This window comes from Notothenia coriiceps, unplaced genomic scaffold, assembly GCF_000735185.1.
Source record: "Notothenia coriiceps isolate Sejong01 unplaced genomic scaffold, NC01 NC01_scaffold00001922, whole genome shotgun sequence".
Classification (NCBI taxonomy): Eukaryota; Metazoa; Chordata; class Actinopteri; order Perciformes; family Nototheniidae; genus Notothenia; species Notothenia coriiceps.
Window position 1 is genome coordinate 276,499 of NW_011334623.1, and position 15,112 is coordinate 291,610.

At 42.4% G+C, this 15,112-nt stretch overlaps 1 protein-coding gene and 1 long non-coding RNA gene across 2 annotated transcripts in view; both read right to left on the reverse strand.

Annotated features, from left to right (window-relative positions):
* ryr2b (ryanodine receptor 2b (cardiac)) overlaps positions 1-15,112 on the reverse strand; it is a 192,107-nt gene that overhangs the window by 116,600 nt on the left and 60,395 nt on the right. Inside the window, 14 exon segments of the mRNA XM_010793548.1 lie at positions 475-530; positions 666-1,933; positions 2,042-2,123; positions 2,383-2,487; positions 2,852-2,980; positions 4,392-4,480; positions 4,803-4,883; positions 5,143-5,216; positions 5,749-5,825; positions 6,288-6,367; positions 7,024-7,123; positions 7,303-7,356; positions 7,781-7,832; positions 8,723-8,853. Of these exon segments, the coding sequence (XP_010791850.1) occupies positions 475-530; positions 666-1,933; positions 2,042-2,123; positions 2,383-2,487; positions 2,852-2,980; positions 4,392-4,480; positions 4,803-4,883; positions 5,143-5,216; positions 5,749-5,825; positions 6,288-6,367; positions 7,024-7,123; positions 7,303-7,356; positions 7,781-7,832; positions 8,723-8,853 (2,378 nt within the window).
* On the reverse strand, positions 13,267-13,658 carry LOC104964554 (uncharacterized). The gene is made up of 3 exons (XR_800431.1): positions 13,583-13,658; positions 13,367-13,478; positions 13,267-13,283 (listed from the first exon to the last, which is right to left on the reverse strand). It is a non-coding gene; the product is annotated as an uncharacterized lncRNA (long non-coding RNA).

Sequence of the window (15,112 nt, forward strand, 5' to 3'; positions counted from 1 at the left end):
ATTGTGGGAGCAAAGCGTAGCTTCTCTCGCGGTACTCGCTGCAAAAGTAGAGCAATGTTCTACTTTTGCCGCCTCGACGGAGGCGTGAGCCAATCGAATCATATGCCAGTGCAAGCTCTAGCCAATCAAAACGCGTGCTTGTGTGTCTGGGGCGGGAGATTCAGGTGATTGGTTGTTGGTCGAGTTTCACGCCCACCGAAAAGCTTCAACGCACGCCCCCGTGTGGACGCTGCGTTACACAAGCTACTGTAATTATTAATTGTTTCATAACTTTATTCCCTTCTTTCTTTTTATGAATGTTTATGTATTTGTGATGTCTTATTTTTTGATGGCTTTACTGTTTGGCTTTGTAATTCTTTCAAAACTCTTTGTAAATTCATTTTTTAGAGAGCACATAAACAAATTTATTTTTCTTATAATGAGGAGGTAAAATAATCCCTGTTTGAGGATTTAATTAGGAAGCAAAAGACTCACCCTGCGTTCACTAATCCAGGCGTTGTCTGATCTTCAGTTTTTTCCTCTGTGGCAGTCTGATGTTGCCGTCAGTAAAATGTATGAAGAAATCAATCACCAAAGAGATACAAAATGTATACAAATAAACAATACATGCAAGAAATATTTGTTCTTAAAGTGCCTTGTTTCTAAAGATATAAATGAATTCCTACCGTCCCCTGATGCTTCTCAGAAGTATCGGCAGTGGTAATTGTTTTGGAGGTTGTCCCACTGGCAGAGAGGTCTTGTGTTATAAGTCTGTATTGACCCCCGTCCTTCTTCATTTTGAGGCCAAATATGTCTGAGAGTACATCCACCTCCATCGGAGAGGTCACAGCTGCCACATGCCCCATCTCCCTCAATTCTCTCTGGGAAGAGAAACTGGCAGAGTACTTCCTCGGCCGATCCACACCACTTGGGAGCTCCATGACCTCATCAAGAGTTGGCTCGATGATACCACCGAGCAAATCGGATATCCTCATCCTTTTGGCTCCCTCTATGAGCCCACCACTGACAAAAGCTATGTACAGCACATATAAGATGCCCTGAACTACAACACACATACACCGGGCCTGAGCCATGACAATGAATCTGAGGAGGAACACAGCCGACATGAGCATATCCTTCAGTGTCATCCTCATCAATGTCTTCAAGTTTTTAACAGAAAGTATAGATATCAGCAAAAACAACCATTGATACACGAAAAACCTTCCTTTATCCTCCAGATTGTCACTCTTTTCGTCTTCTCCTTTGTCTGCGTGCCTCTCTCCAGAGTCAGAGCCAGATATCTGGGCTGCGAGCTGCATCTCAAAGATGGTGTCCTCACAGAAATTGACAAACATCTCCATTTTCTCCTTCTCTCCACCCTCATTGACCACATCAAAAATGAACTGTCTCTTGGACTCTTTGACTTGAGGCTTCTCCCATTGTGTGCGGCTGGCTTCGCTAATCTCAAAGTACACGCGTTCAATGCGCTTCCCACTGCCGAGGATCTCAATACGACCTAGGTAGGGCTGGAAGTACGACAAGACACACTCTGCCAGCTCCATGAATGTCACAAGCCTCGAGTCGTTGGGCATGTGTTCGGACAAATTGGTGAGAAGAACAGCGAGGCTAAAGCCGATGTCTTTGGCTGGCTCGTGGAAGCGATCCACAAAGGCCTCATAATCCACGATTTCACTATCGTCAGTCTTCATGCATGAGAGGAGGAAGGGAATCTCGGCCTGGGAGAAACGCTTGCAATTCTCCATGGCTTTCTGGAAGTCCTTTCTGGAGATGCAGCCCTTACGCTCGGGGTCGAACTCTTTGAAAGTATCGGAGGAGGTGAGGTCTTTAAGTTTGAGGAACATGTCGAAAAACTTTAGGATCATCTCCACATTGCCTGCGGATTCAACCAACATATCCACCATCTGCTTTCCAATAGTGCCATTAACGACGGTACCTGCAGCGAAGAGGGAAAAGAGAAATAACATTCTGGATTAATGATAACTGGTAAACCATTTATGATCATTAATTCTGAATAAAGCAATAAAATAAGTGGAAATCTTGCCTTCTAACATAGAAAGCAAGAACACAACCATGTCCTTTTGTAAATCCATGAGTTCTTTCAGGAGCTCAATTTGCCTCGAATCCTATTAGAAAATATATTGAGAATTACATATTTAGCAAAAAAGAAGCAAAGCAATTTCAAATCTTGACGTTTTACATTTTGACATGCAGAACACCAGAGGCAGCTGACAATGAGAGCAACAACAGATTAACTATAAATGCTTTTTTAATAACATTGCCAGCAGCCTTAAAATAAGAACTAGTGTGGAAGAAACCCTGCAGCAGACCATCACTTCGATGATTAACAATGTTATGTTTCTGCAGAATTGTAATGTGCTGTACCTGAGAGAGCTTCATCTGCATGTGGGCAAAGACGTGGAGGAAACCTACGACAGCGTCCCACAGGCGGCTGTGAGCCAGGCTCTGTTGGTTCCCAGCACACGGGCCCTGTTTGAACACAATAATAATGTGAGCTGCAACTTTTAAAGAAACATCTCACCTCATTGTCAAATAGATGTTGGTAGGAGCTCACACGATCAAAGTCAACTTTAATGTCAATCTTTCAGTTTGTGGTTACAGACAGAGAGATCGAAATAACGTTTCCAACAATCCTGAATAAAAATATATATAAAATATGGATATCCTATATATACACAATCAACAGACACAGTTACACATATGCACACATTAAGATAAAAACATAATCAATATATACAAAATAACAGTCACTTAAATATCTTTGGGACTGTACATTAGTGCAAGATTGTGCATTAAACATGTTTTGACACAATAAGACGTAATGTAAACTGACCTGTATGTACTCTGTGAGTGTGTTGAAGACCTGTTTGGCCACTTCAATGGCCTTGGAGAAATTCTGTTGTCCGTGTGCATCAATAACATCTTTCCCTGAGTAGTACCAGTAGAAGTCACTGATAGACTCCTACAGTTTGGCAGGGACAAATATGTGTTGTTCATGCGTTAAATAAACCATTATTTTTAAGAACAAATTATATTATTAAATATGTTGCAATAGAACTTAATGATCAATGAATTTATATATGGTTGATTTGGTAGGAACAGTTCAAATATACATAGACAATCTGAATGTGAATACATGTATCATGGTGTTAATATCTGTTCCAGGTTTACAACACTCTCTTGAAGGGCTGAATACAACTTAATAAAGTGAGACACAAAAGACCACATAAAAAGATATATTGAAGTTCAAACTAGACACGTCTACAGGTTTGTTGCTGGATTTGTGGTAGCTTTTTTATTAAGTTGTGAAAACTATTTGCGGTAATGGAATCGGGAGTAACAGGCTTTTTTGTTTCCTCTCAAAGAAAAAGCAGGCTGAACAAAAGATGTTTTGCAGAGTGAAACCTTTCAATTAACACTTGAAGCTACTCTGGCGGATCTAAAGCCCAGCAATCTCTTGAAGTGATGCAGAAAGGCAGAGGAGAAAGTCAAATTGAACACAAGCTCTACAGTACATAACAACGCAATGCAGTTTGGAAAAATTACTTGTATTTACTCAAATTGCACAAATGAGTGTTCCTTATTTGCACTTTATGGATTGAATCACAAACTGGCCATCCTGGGCCCTAATGTAATCAACAATCACAACACAGTGCTCACAACGCTTGAAATCGGAATCAAACTATGTAAATGACCATTTTCCAGGAAATCTGGGAACACTGACTGGTATACACTCAGTGTACACTGTGAGGAGGCATGTGGCGCAGTGGGTTAGTGCGTTGGTGATCGGATCAGGGGATCAGGGCGATCAGGGGATCACAGGTTCAAACCCCACTGCAGTCAGCATGTCGTTGTGTCCCTGAGACACTTCACCCCAAATTGCTCCTGTGGGGATTGTCCACAGTATTGAGTATGTAAGTCGCTTTGGATAAAAGCCTAACAAGTAACATATAATGTATATATCCTTTATCAAGTGACTGTTTAATGTGTTCCCATAGTTAACAAGTAACTGACGATGTGGTATGGTTGTATCTGAAACCGAACTATTGAAGGTTTAAATAATAAGGTTGTTTAATGTAACAGCAGGTGTTCTTCTGAATCAACCTTTTCCAGCACTTTGAGACAGGCCTAGAAGAAGATAAATTGGTCTGTATTTGGTATCTCTTTCTTCAGTGTCACTGGGTTTTAATAATCATTAGCAGGCACTTAAAAGCATACTTGATCTGATGACAATTGAACCTGTATTCACAAAGTAGGTACCCTAATACAGGTTTGGAGTACTGATTAAACCACCATGGCCATATTTCTAAGGGATAACTGGACCGTTAGTATACTAGTAAGGTTTGGTTATTTTGCTCTTGCTGTAAGCTTACCTGAACTCTCAGTAAATAGTCCACAGTTGTTATTATGATGTTGACAGTGGTGTTGTTGCCGGTTTGAGTTCTCAAGTAATTCTGGAAATCTAACATCAAAAAGTAAGAGCATGTTGAATAGAATGTAAAAGTGCATTGCAATGAAATTCATCTGGTGTAGACAATGCAATTAGACACCGCTGTCAACTAGAGCACAGCTAATGTGTTGTGCAGCAATTATGAATCAGCGCATGACTCTTATTAACATAACTTTGAAGGAACATCAAGGTGAAAAAAAACAAACGACCCAAGTTTTTTGTTATCTTTCTTCTGTGTTACAGTGTGTGGTGCTTTTCGTAGACAACAATATAATCTATGTCAACTTTATGACAGTGTGACGTGTGTAAATGGATACAGCATGGTGCAAATAACCTGAGTTGTGTCCTTCACAGAGCAGCTGCAGAAATCGGAACAGATCACAGGTTAAATCTTTGTCAGGCATCACCTTGTCTCCTGGGGAAAAGATGGAGCACGAAATAAAAGGGATGAAAAGCAAGGAATGGAGTAATACTGTAGGAAATGTACGACGGAAATAATGACAAAAGGATTTAGAAACAAAAATCAGGTCACAATGGAGTGACACTGAGACTTAGGCAGAGAGAAATAGGATTTGTAAGTATTTTAAAGTCCTGGGATCACACAGCTGGGTCTCTTGCTATGACATGGCTTCATAGAAACTGATTTCTTTTTCATTTCCATATGTATACAGTACCTGAGCTCTTGTCCATGGCCATGCCTAATCCTTCTGCTTTGTTCTGCCTCTCAAATGCATTTAGATCCAGAACGCTGGATAGCAGAAAGACAGGGGTTTCAAAAAAGAGCTTTTACACTCTGGTCGTTTCTCAATCTCGAGGAAACTGGCTTCCAAGCCAATATTTCAAGGATGCTACGTCATCGAGTGCCGCCAAAGGACTGTTCCAATATCCGCATACTTGGTAACTTCACCGAGGCCGTCGTCCTTCCGGTTTGTGGGGTAATTTCGAGGCTGCACCATGGATAGACTTCGCGTCCTTAAAATCCCCACAATGCTTTGCGCGTGGACCAATTTCCCCAAATCTGTGGCGGAAAATGTAAGGCTCATATGACGCACACGTGCAAACTTGCTAGCCTGTTCCACTCTTTGTTTTCCGAATGCCAGGAAGGATTCTTGCCTAGCTTCTGAAGCAAGTGACTCGGAAGACATGTGCTGCCAAGCAAGCATCCTCGCGATTGAGAAACGGCCTCTTTGTCATACATAGTCATCAATCAATACATAAACACTGAAGGCCCTTGTGACATTTTACATGGCCGGTAATAGGATTTTCCGACCAACACTCACCTACATGACCGCATGAGCCCAGCCATGCTCTGGAAGAATCCAACGTCTTGCTTGTCTCTCAGATAATCCAGCATTTTCTATCACACAAAAGCATCAAAGACATGGTCTACAAAATGGACGAGGATCTCATCTACAGCAGATATGATTAAGTTACAATTGTTTTTTTATTACTGCAAGCTTTGCTGACGTGACTGTGTCAAAGCATCATGTTCAGAAGAAGACAGAGAATATGAAATGGATTTGTTCTGAAAAGATGAAACTGAACAAAAACACCGATGTAGGAATACTCAAGGTCAAGGTCAGTGATGAGCTCTGTAGCTGGTTACCTTGCGTCATTGTAATATGAAAACTTCCATTTATATTCATGAAAGATATTGCGTTTGTCATACCGCTGCTATATCAGAAACCAACATCTTTGCTTTATCTCATCTGTGTTAATTATACAAATATTTAAGTTTCATGAAATGTGATTCTCGTTCCTACATGAGGTAGAAATGACAAATATCAGAGTCATGAATATGCTAAATGCAGCATTGTACCTGTTGAACAGCGGCATTCCCTCCATTGAGAACAGCAATACCCAGCTTCAATGTAGGAGCAATCATGGAGCCCATCTCCCCTGATGAGATGTGAAATGGGTCACAATCAGAGGATGTACATAAATGACTTTTATTAGATTGCTTATAGCTCCCCAAACTAAAGCAAAGATACTACTTACCCATTCGTGAGTATTTTCTTTAAGAACTATAACAATTGTAAATCATTTATCATAATTTATAAGGTCCCCTATTATACTGTTTTTCATCAATATATTATAGGTCTCAGATATATACAACACATCTCTCTGAAGTGTTTGGCTCCAAATACCAAACAGATCATTGCAGCATTACCCATAATCCCCTCTGTTTCAAAAGTGCTGATTCTCTGTCTGTTAGTTTAGATGAAAATAAGGAGCCAGCCCCCACGCCCCTCTGCGAGATATTTGGTTAACAAGAACACAATGGTGCGAGAGGAGGAGATTCAGGTGATAAGGTGGGCGGGTGTTACCTTGGTTGGTGATTGGCTAATGGTTACACAAGCCAAAAAATCGTTATGACATCATAAAGTGGCCAAAATCAGGTTTTTATATAAATGGATCAGGACAAAAAGCGAGAGAATCTTTATTCCTGAAACGTTCAGAATCTCTTTGCGCAGAGGGGGGGGGGCACATGTTGATGTATCAAAGACGTGAAAAAGTGGATTTTGCATAACAGGTGACCTTTAACATGTTCCAACCTTTGCTGGCACTGATGGTTTGCAGGAGCATCTCAGAAGCTCCACGGCGGTGCAGCCGGGCCTGCTGGTACAGCAACTTCTGCTTCTCCATCTCCTTCTCCTGAGCCACAGAAACATCATTGTATCTCAATTACTGTTTTACATTAAAAAAAAATATATACTATAAACTGTATATATCTTATAAAATGGTCAAATAAATGAATACATTTTTGTTCATTGAATACAACCTAAATGTCAATTTGATTTAATAGCAGGAAAAAAAAGTGTCCATTCTCTCACTTCAAAGCTTTCCACTTCCTGTTCTTCCTCATCATCGTCCTCTCTGTGGCAGCTCTGCAAGATCAAACATATGACACAGAGTGGAGATAATAAAAGAAATTGAAAATACATCTACATAGAAGAGGTACAAAGCGTACAAACTCGCTTCTTTTGTTATATATGGCAGGTGGCAAGCACAAAGACATGAAAAGATGAGTGAAATGAAGATTTGGACATACTCATATAATAATAATAATAATAATAATAAATGGGATTTATATAGCGCTTTTCTAGACCCAAAGACGCTTTACATTATGAGTCAGGTCGACAAACAAAACAAGAACAAAAACACAACAAAAACAAAAACAAAACAAAAACAGAAAAGCAGTCAGGAGGATGTTGGTTCAGAGGGGGGAGGGGCGGGTTTAAGGATAAGCAGAGTTGAAGAGGTGGGTTTTCATATAAATTAAGATACAACAAATGAGATCTGTTATATTACCTTGGCCATAATAGCAGCGTAGGACTTATAGAGGCCGTCATTTCCAAGCTTACTGCGAACAAAGACGACAAATAAGATAACATTAGTTTTTATCTTGCTATGGACGATAAAGCAATATAGAAAATGGCTGTTAAAAGACAAGGTCAATGTGTAGCGGATCGTCACCTGATCCATTCACAATGGTTCAAACTGATCATGTTAATTATAGAGTTGAAGCAGCACCAACTTGAAGTAGTGTGTGGATCTAGAGCAGTGTTTCTCAAACACCAAGGACCTCTTAACCAATACAAAAAACACCCGCGGACCACCCAACTCCACAAATATCCCAAAACAATAGGCCTGCTTCCCACTCCAACAGTATATAATAAATGACAGTTTAACCTTCTCTATATCGCCTCGTTCACACATTAAATCAACAATACAAAGACTGCGGACCACACTTTGAGAAGCACTGATCTAGAAGTTGATCATTTTATTCACAAATCTACACTGTGGTATTATGCTTTTTAAATCGACCATACCCAAACACCATAAACCTGGCTGATTTGATCACATCTCTGCAGCGGCTCAAGCCAGAGAGGCCTCCCCACTCGAATGTCTTCACTGTGACGTGGAGGGAAATGTTCATTTAATATTATGCACTCAGGCGGAAAGTGTGTCTCTGCAGGAATATCATGAGACTATGAGAGCAACGTCTCAATGGGATTGAGGGACCAAATGATGCATGACTAAGAGCACCACAGGACATCTCTACAAAGAATTAAAAACATATATTTCACGTTGCAGGTTTTTGGAAAGCAATTGCCACAGAAATGTGTTCAGGAAACAAAGAACCCTTCTGACGTATCTAATATTGACCTTCTAGGTGACGGGTTGGACCGGTGAAAAAAGGAGAAAAGGTTTTTTACAGCATGTGATCTTTAAGAATGAACTCACACAGACCTCGTTTCCGTCAGGGCGCTTCGACTGAAGAGTGTAATGAGTTGCAGGAGGGGATCGATAGCTCTAGCACCTTCTCCCACATCCTTTCCTTCCTCTCGGTCACCTCCACACAGATCCATCACTCCTCCCCTCTGCATTCAAGAGAGAATAAAGCCACTAGTGTGTGCTCTTAAATAATGTCACACACTGGCCCCACAGCCTCCGGGGTGACTAACGTTTAGACCCAGAAGGTTAGCCCGACTGCAAATACAGACTATAAAGTATACTCAAACTTACAGTACATAACATGGTCAGGTTTATGTGCAGGGGGAAGACTATAACTTAACATAAACATAGTTCAAAAAGAGCCATTTTAATTTCTAAGGTAGGGTAGGTCATTCACTTCAGAAACACTTTTTGTTATATTCCATGGAATGCTCTTAACATCCCGATAGCAATGAATACATTAAATGCTTTGACAATAAATACATAAAAAATGTCATCTGTGGAAGCCCGTGGCGCTGTGTACTTTTCGATTCGCACGACCACACAACAGTCCTCTTCAGTATGTACCAGGGCAGGAGTTCAATAACTTCTATCCCTATCTGATCAGATCAGATTTGGACTCTTGAGGGAGTTCAAACACATGAAACACGGATGTAGGATGACTTGATAGCCGGACCAGATCCAGGAAAGATCCAATCCAAACTTAATCTGGCGATCAAATCTTCAAAACGGGTAGTTCAAAACCGACAACTACAGGATGGGATCCAGTTTGATCCCAGACAAACTGGATTACCTGATCCCACCAGAGGGGTGGATGTCCAGTGGACTGTACCAGACGCAAATGACTGTACCATTTATTTTAAAAATAAGGGGGGGGGGGGGGGGGGGGGGGATGTTTCAATATAAATACACGATGGCATACACGTTTGTAAGTCTGAAAGTAATACACAATTTTTAGCGCTCATGGCAAATCAATTTTAGGTTCCATTTTTCTGGTCACGTTTGTGGTGGCCTAATTCTTGTTTTCACCAAATGTTGATGGCATATAATGTTTTAGTGCTATGAAGTATCCAGCAACAAAATTGGTAATCCAAATGTAATTTAGATCTAAACGAAAAAATACCTTCAACAAAAAAAAAGTCCATCATCTTTCATCAGCCTTATCAAAAGCTAATTCGCGGACAATAGATGCTGCAATCCGTGGTTCTTGTCTTCCTTGTATATTTGTTCTCGTCCACTAGAGGCGGATCGGTAGGATTAAAGCACTGCATCTTCAGATCTAGTCATCCTGAAAAATCGTAATCGGATTCAGGGTGAATCCTATCCTGAATTTGGCTTTGAACTCCAGGGACAAAGATCTGGCCGCCGATGCCGACCTGTCTGATCCTGGATCACAAAAAATGGGATTTCAAAATCTGATCGGATCTGATTGAGATGAAAAGTTTTGAACTCCTGGGCCCAGGGTATATGCAGGAATCCTGAAGTCAGATGTAAAACTTTTTAAGAACTTTTTTAAGACCCTTTCCATACATTTTAAGACCTCATCGCCACTTGGAGTTTTAACCGGTTACCTTGGCGACACACTTTACCTCACTTTGACTATATACAGTATTGATTGTCCTTCCTCCTTATCTTCCAACCATTTGGACGCTAACTTGCATTTCCCCATAACGATGTTGTTTAACAACCGGCGTAAACGGACCATCGCGCGCTATCAAGCAGTGAGCGTGCGATGTCCTGTTCAGATGACGTCAAATCCAACGGGATGCCATAAATAAACTACACAGAATCACACTACACACCTACGCAATGATTACATTCAGGAAGACTGTAGAATACAACCTCTTTGGACAATTTATATACTTATTGAAAACAAGCTACAAAATGTAATACCTTGGAAAATGCTGTTTAATACTTTTTAATAGCCTTAACCCCGCGGACACCCTGATGGAAGGACTTAAAGGACTAGAAGGACTGAAGAGCTTTTTGAACATTAAAGCATGGAGACATATCACACAGTAGAGACACTAAATACAAATATGAACCTTCAAATGAGCATCATAGTGCCACTTGAAGAGATATTGCTAAATGTAATGTGTTTGCTAAACTATTTTTATTTAAGAACCAGACTCAGCAAATGAGATTTAAGGAGAACTGCATTTGATCTATTAGTCTGCATGATAAAGACTCAACAATATGTTCAGGAAAATGAATGACATGACAAAATGTACAATGAAATGTTCATGGATTTATTAATATGCCATGAAACATGTAAAAGATGAAATGTCCCCTGTGGTGATATGGGGTTTACCAATGAAGTCATTTTTCCAGCAGACACACAGACGTACCTGAGAGGAGTTCTGGGGCTGCCCACGATCCGTCGGGGTGAGCGCACTTTTGGCTCAAATGAAAACCTTTCTTTGATGTTATCCAGGACTGACGGAGCGACGTATGTGAAGCCCTGCAGAAACAAAAGAGACCAGAGACACACTCAGTTACACCTCACACAGAAAGACATGCATCGGCTTTAAGATCTGATATCAACTCCACAGGACTGCTTTTAATTCTCATGATGTATGCTGCTCTGTGATGCCCGGCCAGAATCTGATACATGAGCAAGAGCAATTAACTTGTGAGCAAGACGCTGCCTAACGACAAGCCTTTTCAAAGAACAACCTGTTTACTGTGCACACTTGTGGTGTCTTGTTTGACATTTAGTATAATGTTAGAAAACGTTCTCAAAGGATTACCAGGAAGGCTTGGTTTGCGCTCTCGCTGAGGGTGGAGTCGTCCGGGCTGTCCACCGGAGTCTGACTGGTGAACTTGGAGTCGAACTGACTCACGTCTTCAGCTGATTGCTGCAAGGACAGAAGAGGAACACAGGTGAGGAGGCGTGGTAAGAGGATGGGATTTTAAACTTTGCAGACCATTTACCTGTATAACACTACAGGAGAGGGGAAACCCCCAAAAGCATAAAAGGGCCTCTTTAAATTGGACTTCACATAAACAGGCTTCCTTCACATGTTCCAAAGTTAAACTCAGGCTCAGTTTGAAGTATATTTGGAAGCTTTTGCAGGCCCTTACCACTCATATAGAGTTCTTCAGTTCTTCCTCACATTATATAAGATGGTATTGTGCTTTAACCAACCAAAATAGGTTTGAGAAATCATTCTTCAAAAAGGGTGAACACATTAAAAGCAACACCTATTTCAAAATGTGTCTTTTTGCAGAACAATCACTTTTCAAACCTTGAAAACGTCACATTACATTTCAAGTATTTCCTGCACCTGTACAAACACTTCTTCTAAACTTTAGTTATGAGTACCGTAATTTTCGGACTATAAGGCGCACCTGAATATAAGCCGCAGCAGCTAAATTGAATGATGTGTACATATATAAGCCGCACTGGACTATTAGCCGCAGGTGTTAATGTTAATTAACCATTATGTAAGGTTCGTGCACAGAGGGGATTGTCGGGAAGAGATGGCTGTTGAGGAAGCCCCATTTAATAACATTTCAACAAACAGTTGCATATTTGCATAACGGTATTCAAGTGGTTACCGATTTAGTCGCAATAGTTAGCTACAGAAGCATGTACTGGTAACTGTAAACTGTATCAACATAGCGTTTCCAAGACACACAAACTTTACAGACTTTCAAACTTTAAACGGTTGCGCCCCAGCGCAACGTACCGGCAGTGATCTACCATCCAGTGGTTTGTCAACCGTGGTGACGGACAAACTGTCTCGCTCCTCCTAATGTCGTCTGTCTGCTTCGTTCGTGTCATCTCGTACCACTTCTCGGTTCCACTTTTACTTTGCGCGCTACTGCTCACTCTTTTCTCGGCTCCAGCCTCTTTCCCTGCTGGACGCCCGCCGCTAAAGGTGGGGGGCGCGGACCGGGCCATAGAGCACCATAGAGTTAAAAGGTGGTGGACTGTAACCTGGAAAATCCATAGAATTTAGAGGTCCCCTAGTGGGCCGTTAGCGAAAAACCCATAGAATTAGCCGCCCCGTTATATAAACCCGCAGCGTCGAAAAATGGAAAAAAGGCGCGGGTTTATAGTCCGAAAATACGTAATAGTACCAACTAACAAAGGCAGTCGGAACAAGAGAATACTGTTGGTTTCCAACTTCTGAGAACAGGTAGTTGAACTGGGCTTGGATTTAAGGAACTCCATCAAGAAAAAACAACTCGCAGCTACTATGAAGCTTTAGTGGAGAGTTCACAGAGATCTATTCTGCATCTAACATTCTCTGAATGCCCACAGCCAAACTACCATATACTGACAGTGGAGGTCCGATTCGAGATTCCTTGTGACCCCGATAACTCACCAGGAAAGGTTTAAGGGTGGCTTCCCACTTTCGAGCCAGCAGATCTCTCCCAGTTAAGTGTCTGAAGAATGGATGACCCCTGCGGGACACCCAGCAGAGACACAAGAGAGGGCATTAAACATTCGACTCGCCCATGAATAAAAACTCCCAGATTCTCTAAGGTCTCTGGTTTTACCGTGACACTTCCTGTGGCGTCTCCCTGCGCCCGCCCAGCCTGCGAGAGGGCGTTTCCTCTTCAACAACTGTGCACAAGATCAAAAGGTCAAATAATGCTATCACAACAACACGTAACACTCAGGATAGGCGTTAAACAAACAGGAAGTACCCGCTTCAGGAGATCCTGGCTTCTTGTGGTGAGGTAGGCGGTCAGCCTGAGCTTACACTGTCAAGGATCTTGTCCCGATGGTCTTTTTCCGGTTTTCCCCCCGTGAAGGAGGCTGCAGGGGGAAAGAGAGAGGAAGGTGGTTACTCCCAACACACCCAGATAAACGACAAGAGCGAGAAATCATCTGTTAATGTCTGTAGACCACCATGCACTGACCGCGTCCTGTGAGCATTTGTACATCAGAGCGCCGAGGCTCCACCAGGTCCACGCCGCTGCGTGGCTGGTCCGCGGCGCCCGACCTTCCGTCATCAGGACTCTCCGCGCACCCGCCCGCACTGCGATCACAGACAGCAGTTCTGTATTGATTAATGAATGTGCAATGCAGTCAACAGATGAGCATCCCGATAAGAGGAACAAGGAAGTGTTCAAGTGAGCAAGGGAGTATATGTGTATGCAGGTGCCTGAAGCGGGATCGTGAAGAGGGGAAATGTAGAGAGCGGCGCTGCACAATGTATGTCGATGGATGCCGCAGAACGTGGTGGTGACCGTGCCGGTCGGTGCATGGACGCTTTACACGCCCGAACGTCATCAGTCTTGACATGACCTGTGAAGAAAAAACGCAACACACTATCAGATACAATTATTCAGAATATTCTGGTGGCAATATTCAAGACAGGAGATGGGGGAATATCTGTTTTCTCACACACCGTGGTTGTTGGCCCATGATGTTCTCAGGCTTCAGGTTACTGTAGATGAGCCCTTCTGAGTGCAGGTGACCCATCGCCCATGGAGATCTCGGGCCAGGTAGAAGCTACAGAGAGGAGACAAAGAAGAACAGTTGATACGCTGATAATAAAAACATATAAACGTAGAGCTTAAGTGAGTTTTCAGCGGTTTGCATATCCAATATATCATCGATATTAAATAACCAGGGGTATGGATCGCATGGAATCCTGAAGTCTAAATTAAAACCTTTTAAGCACCTTTTTTAAGACCCTTATCCAGGTACATTTTAACAAGACCTCATGACGCAACTTTGAGCTTCTAACCGGCTTACATTGGCACACACTTTACTCACATTTACTATATTGATTGTAAGCCATCAGCCAAAACTAAACCCACGAGGTGCAGACAGACAATCGCGTACTGAAGCCTCCTTCCAATGAACTTCAACCCTCTGTGAAGGTCCAGGGTTTACACTGCACGTAATGCCTGCTTTGTTGCTTCTCTGTTAGACTCTGTGCTTTTCATTCCAGTAAAATCTCAGAACCACTCAGAAACAATATTTGACCAACATAAGCGCCCGCGAAACATTGACAAAACTTTGCGCACGCACTCGCGTGGCCGCCATATGTTAACTTTGGTGAGGCTTTCAGCGGGTAGAGCCAGTAGAACCTCCCTCCTCGCACACACAAATACCAGGGGTTAAGACCTGCCGCGCCCGCCCGGGGGCGAGCGCGCGCGCGGCGGGCGCACGCGCGGGGGCTCAAGCCCTGGCACCCTGCCCGCAACACGATGCTCTGACGCCCCAGTGCCCCCCAACCCGCTCACAACATCTTGCCATCATGTCCCTCGCTACAGAAAAAACACGGATACTAGTCGCGACACGCCTGTTCACACACCGGGACTTCTCGTCGTTCTCTCTCCACACTCCCAGAGAACAAATAAATATAACAACGCGCCGTCACCACCGCGGTCAGCCTCTCTCACACACTAGTGTTGACAACACCTATAAATAAGCAGATC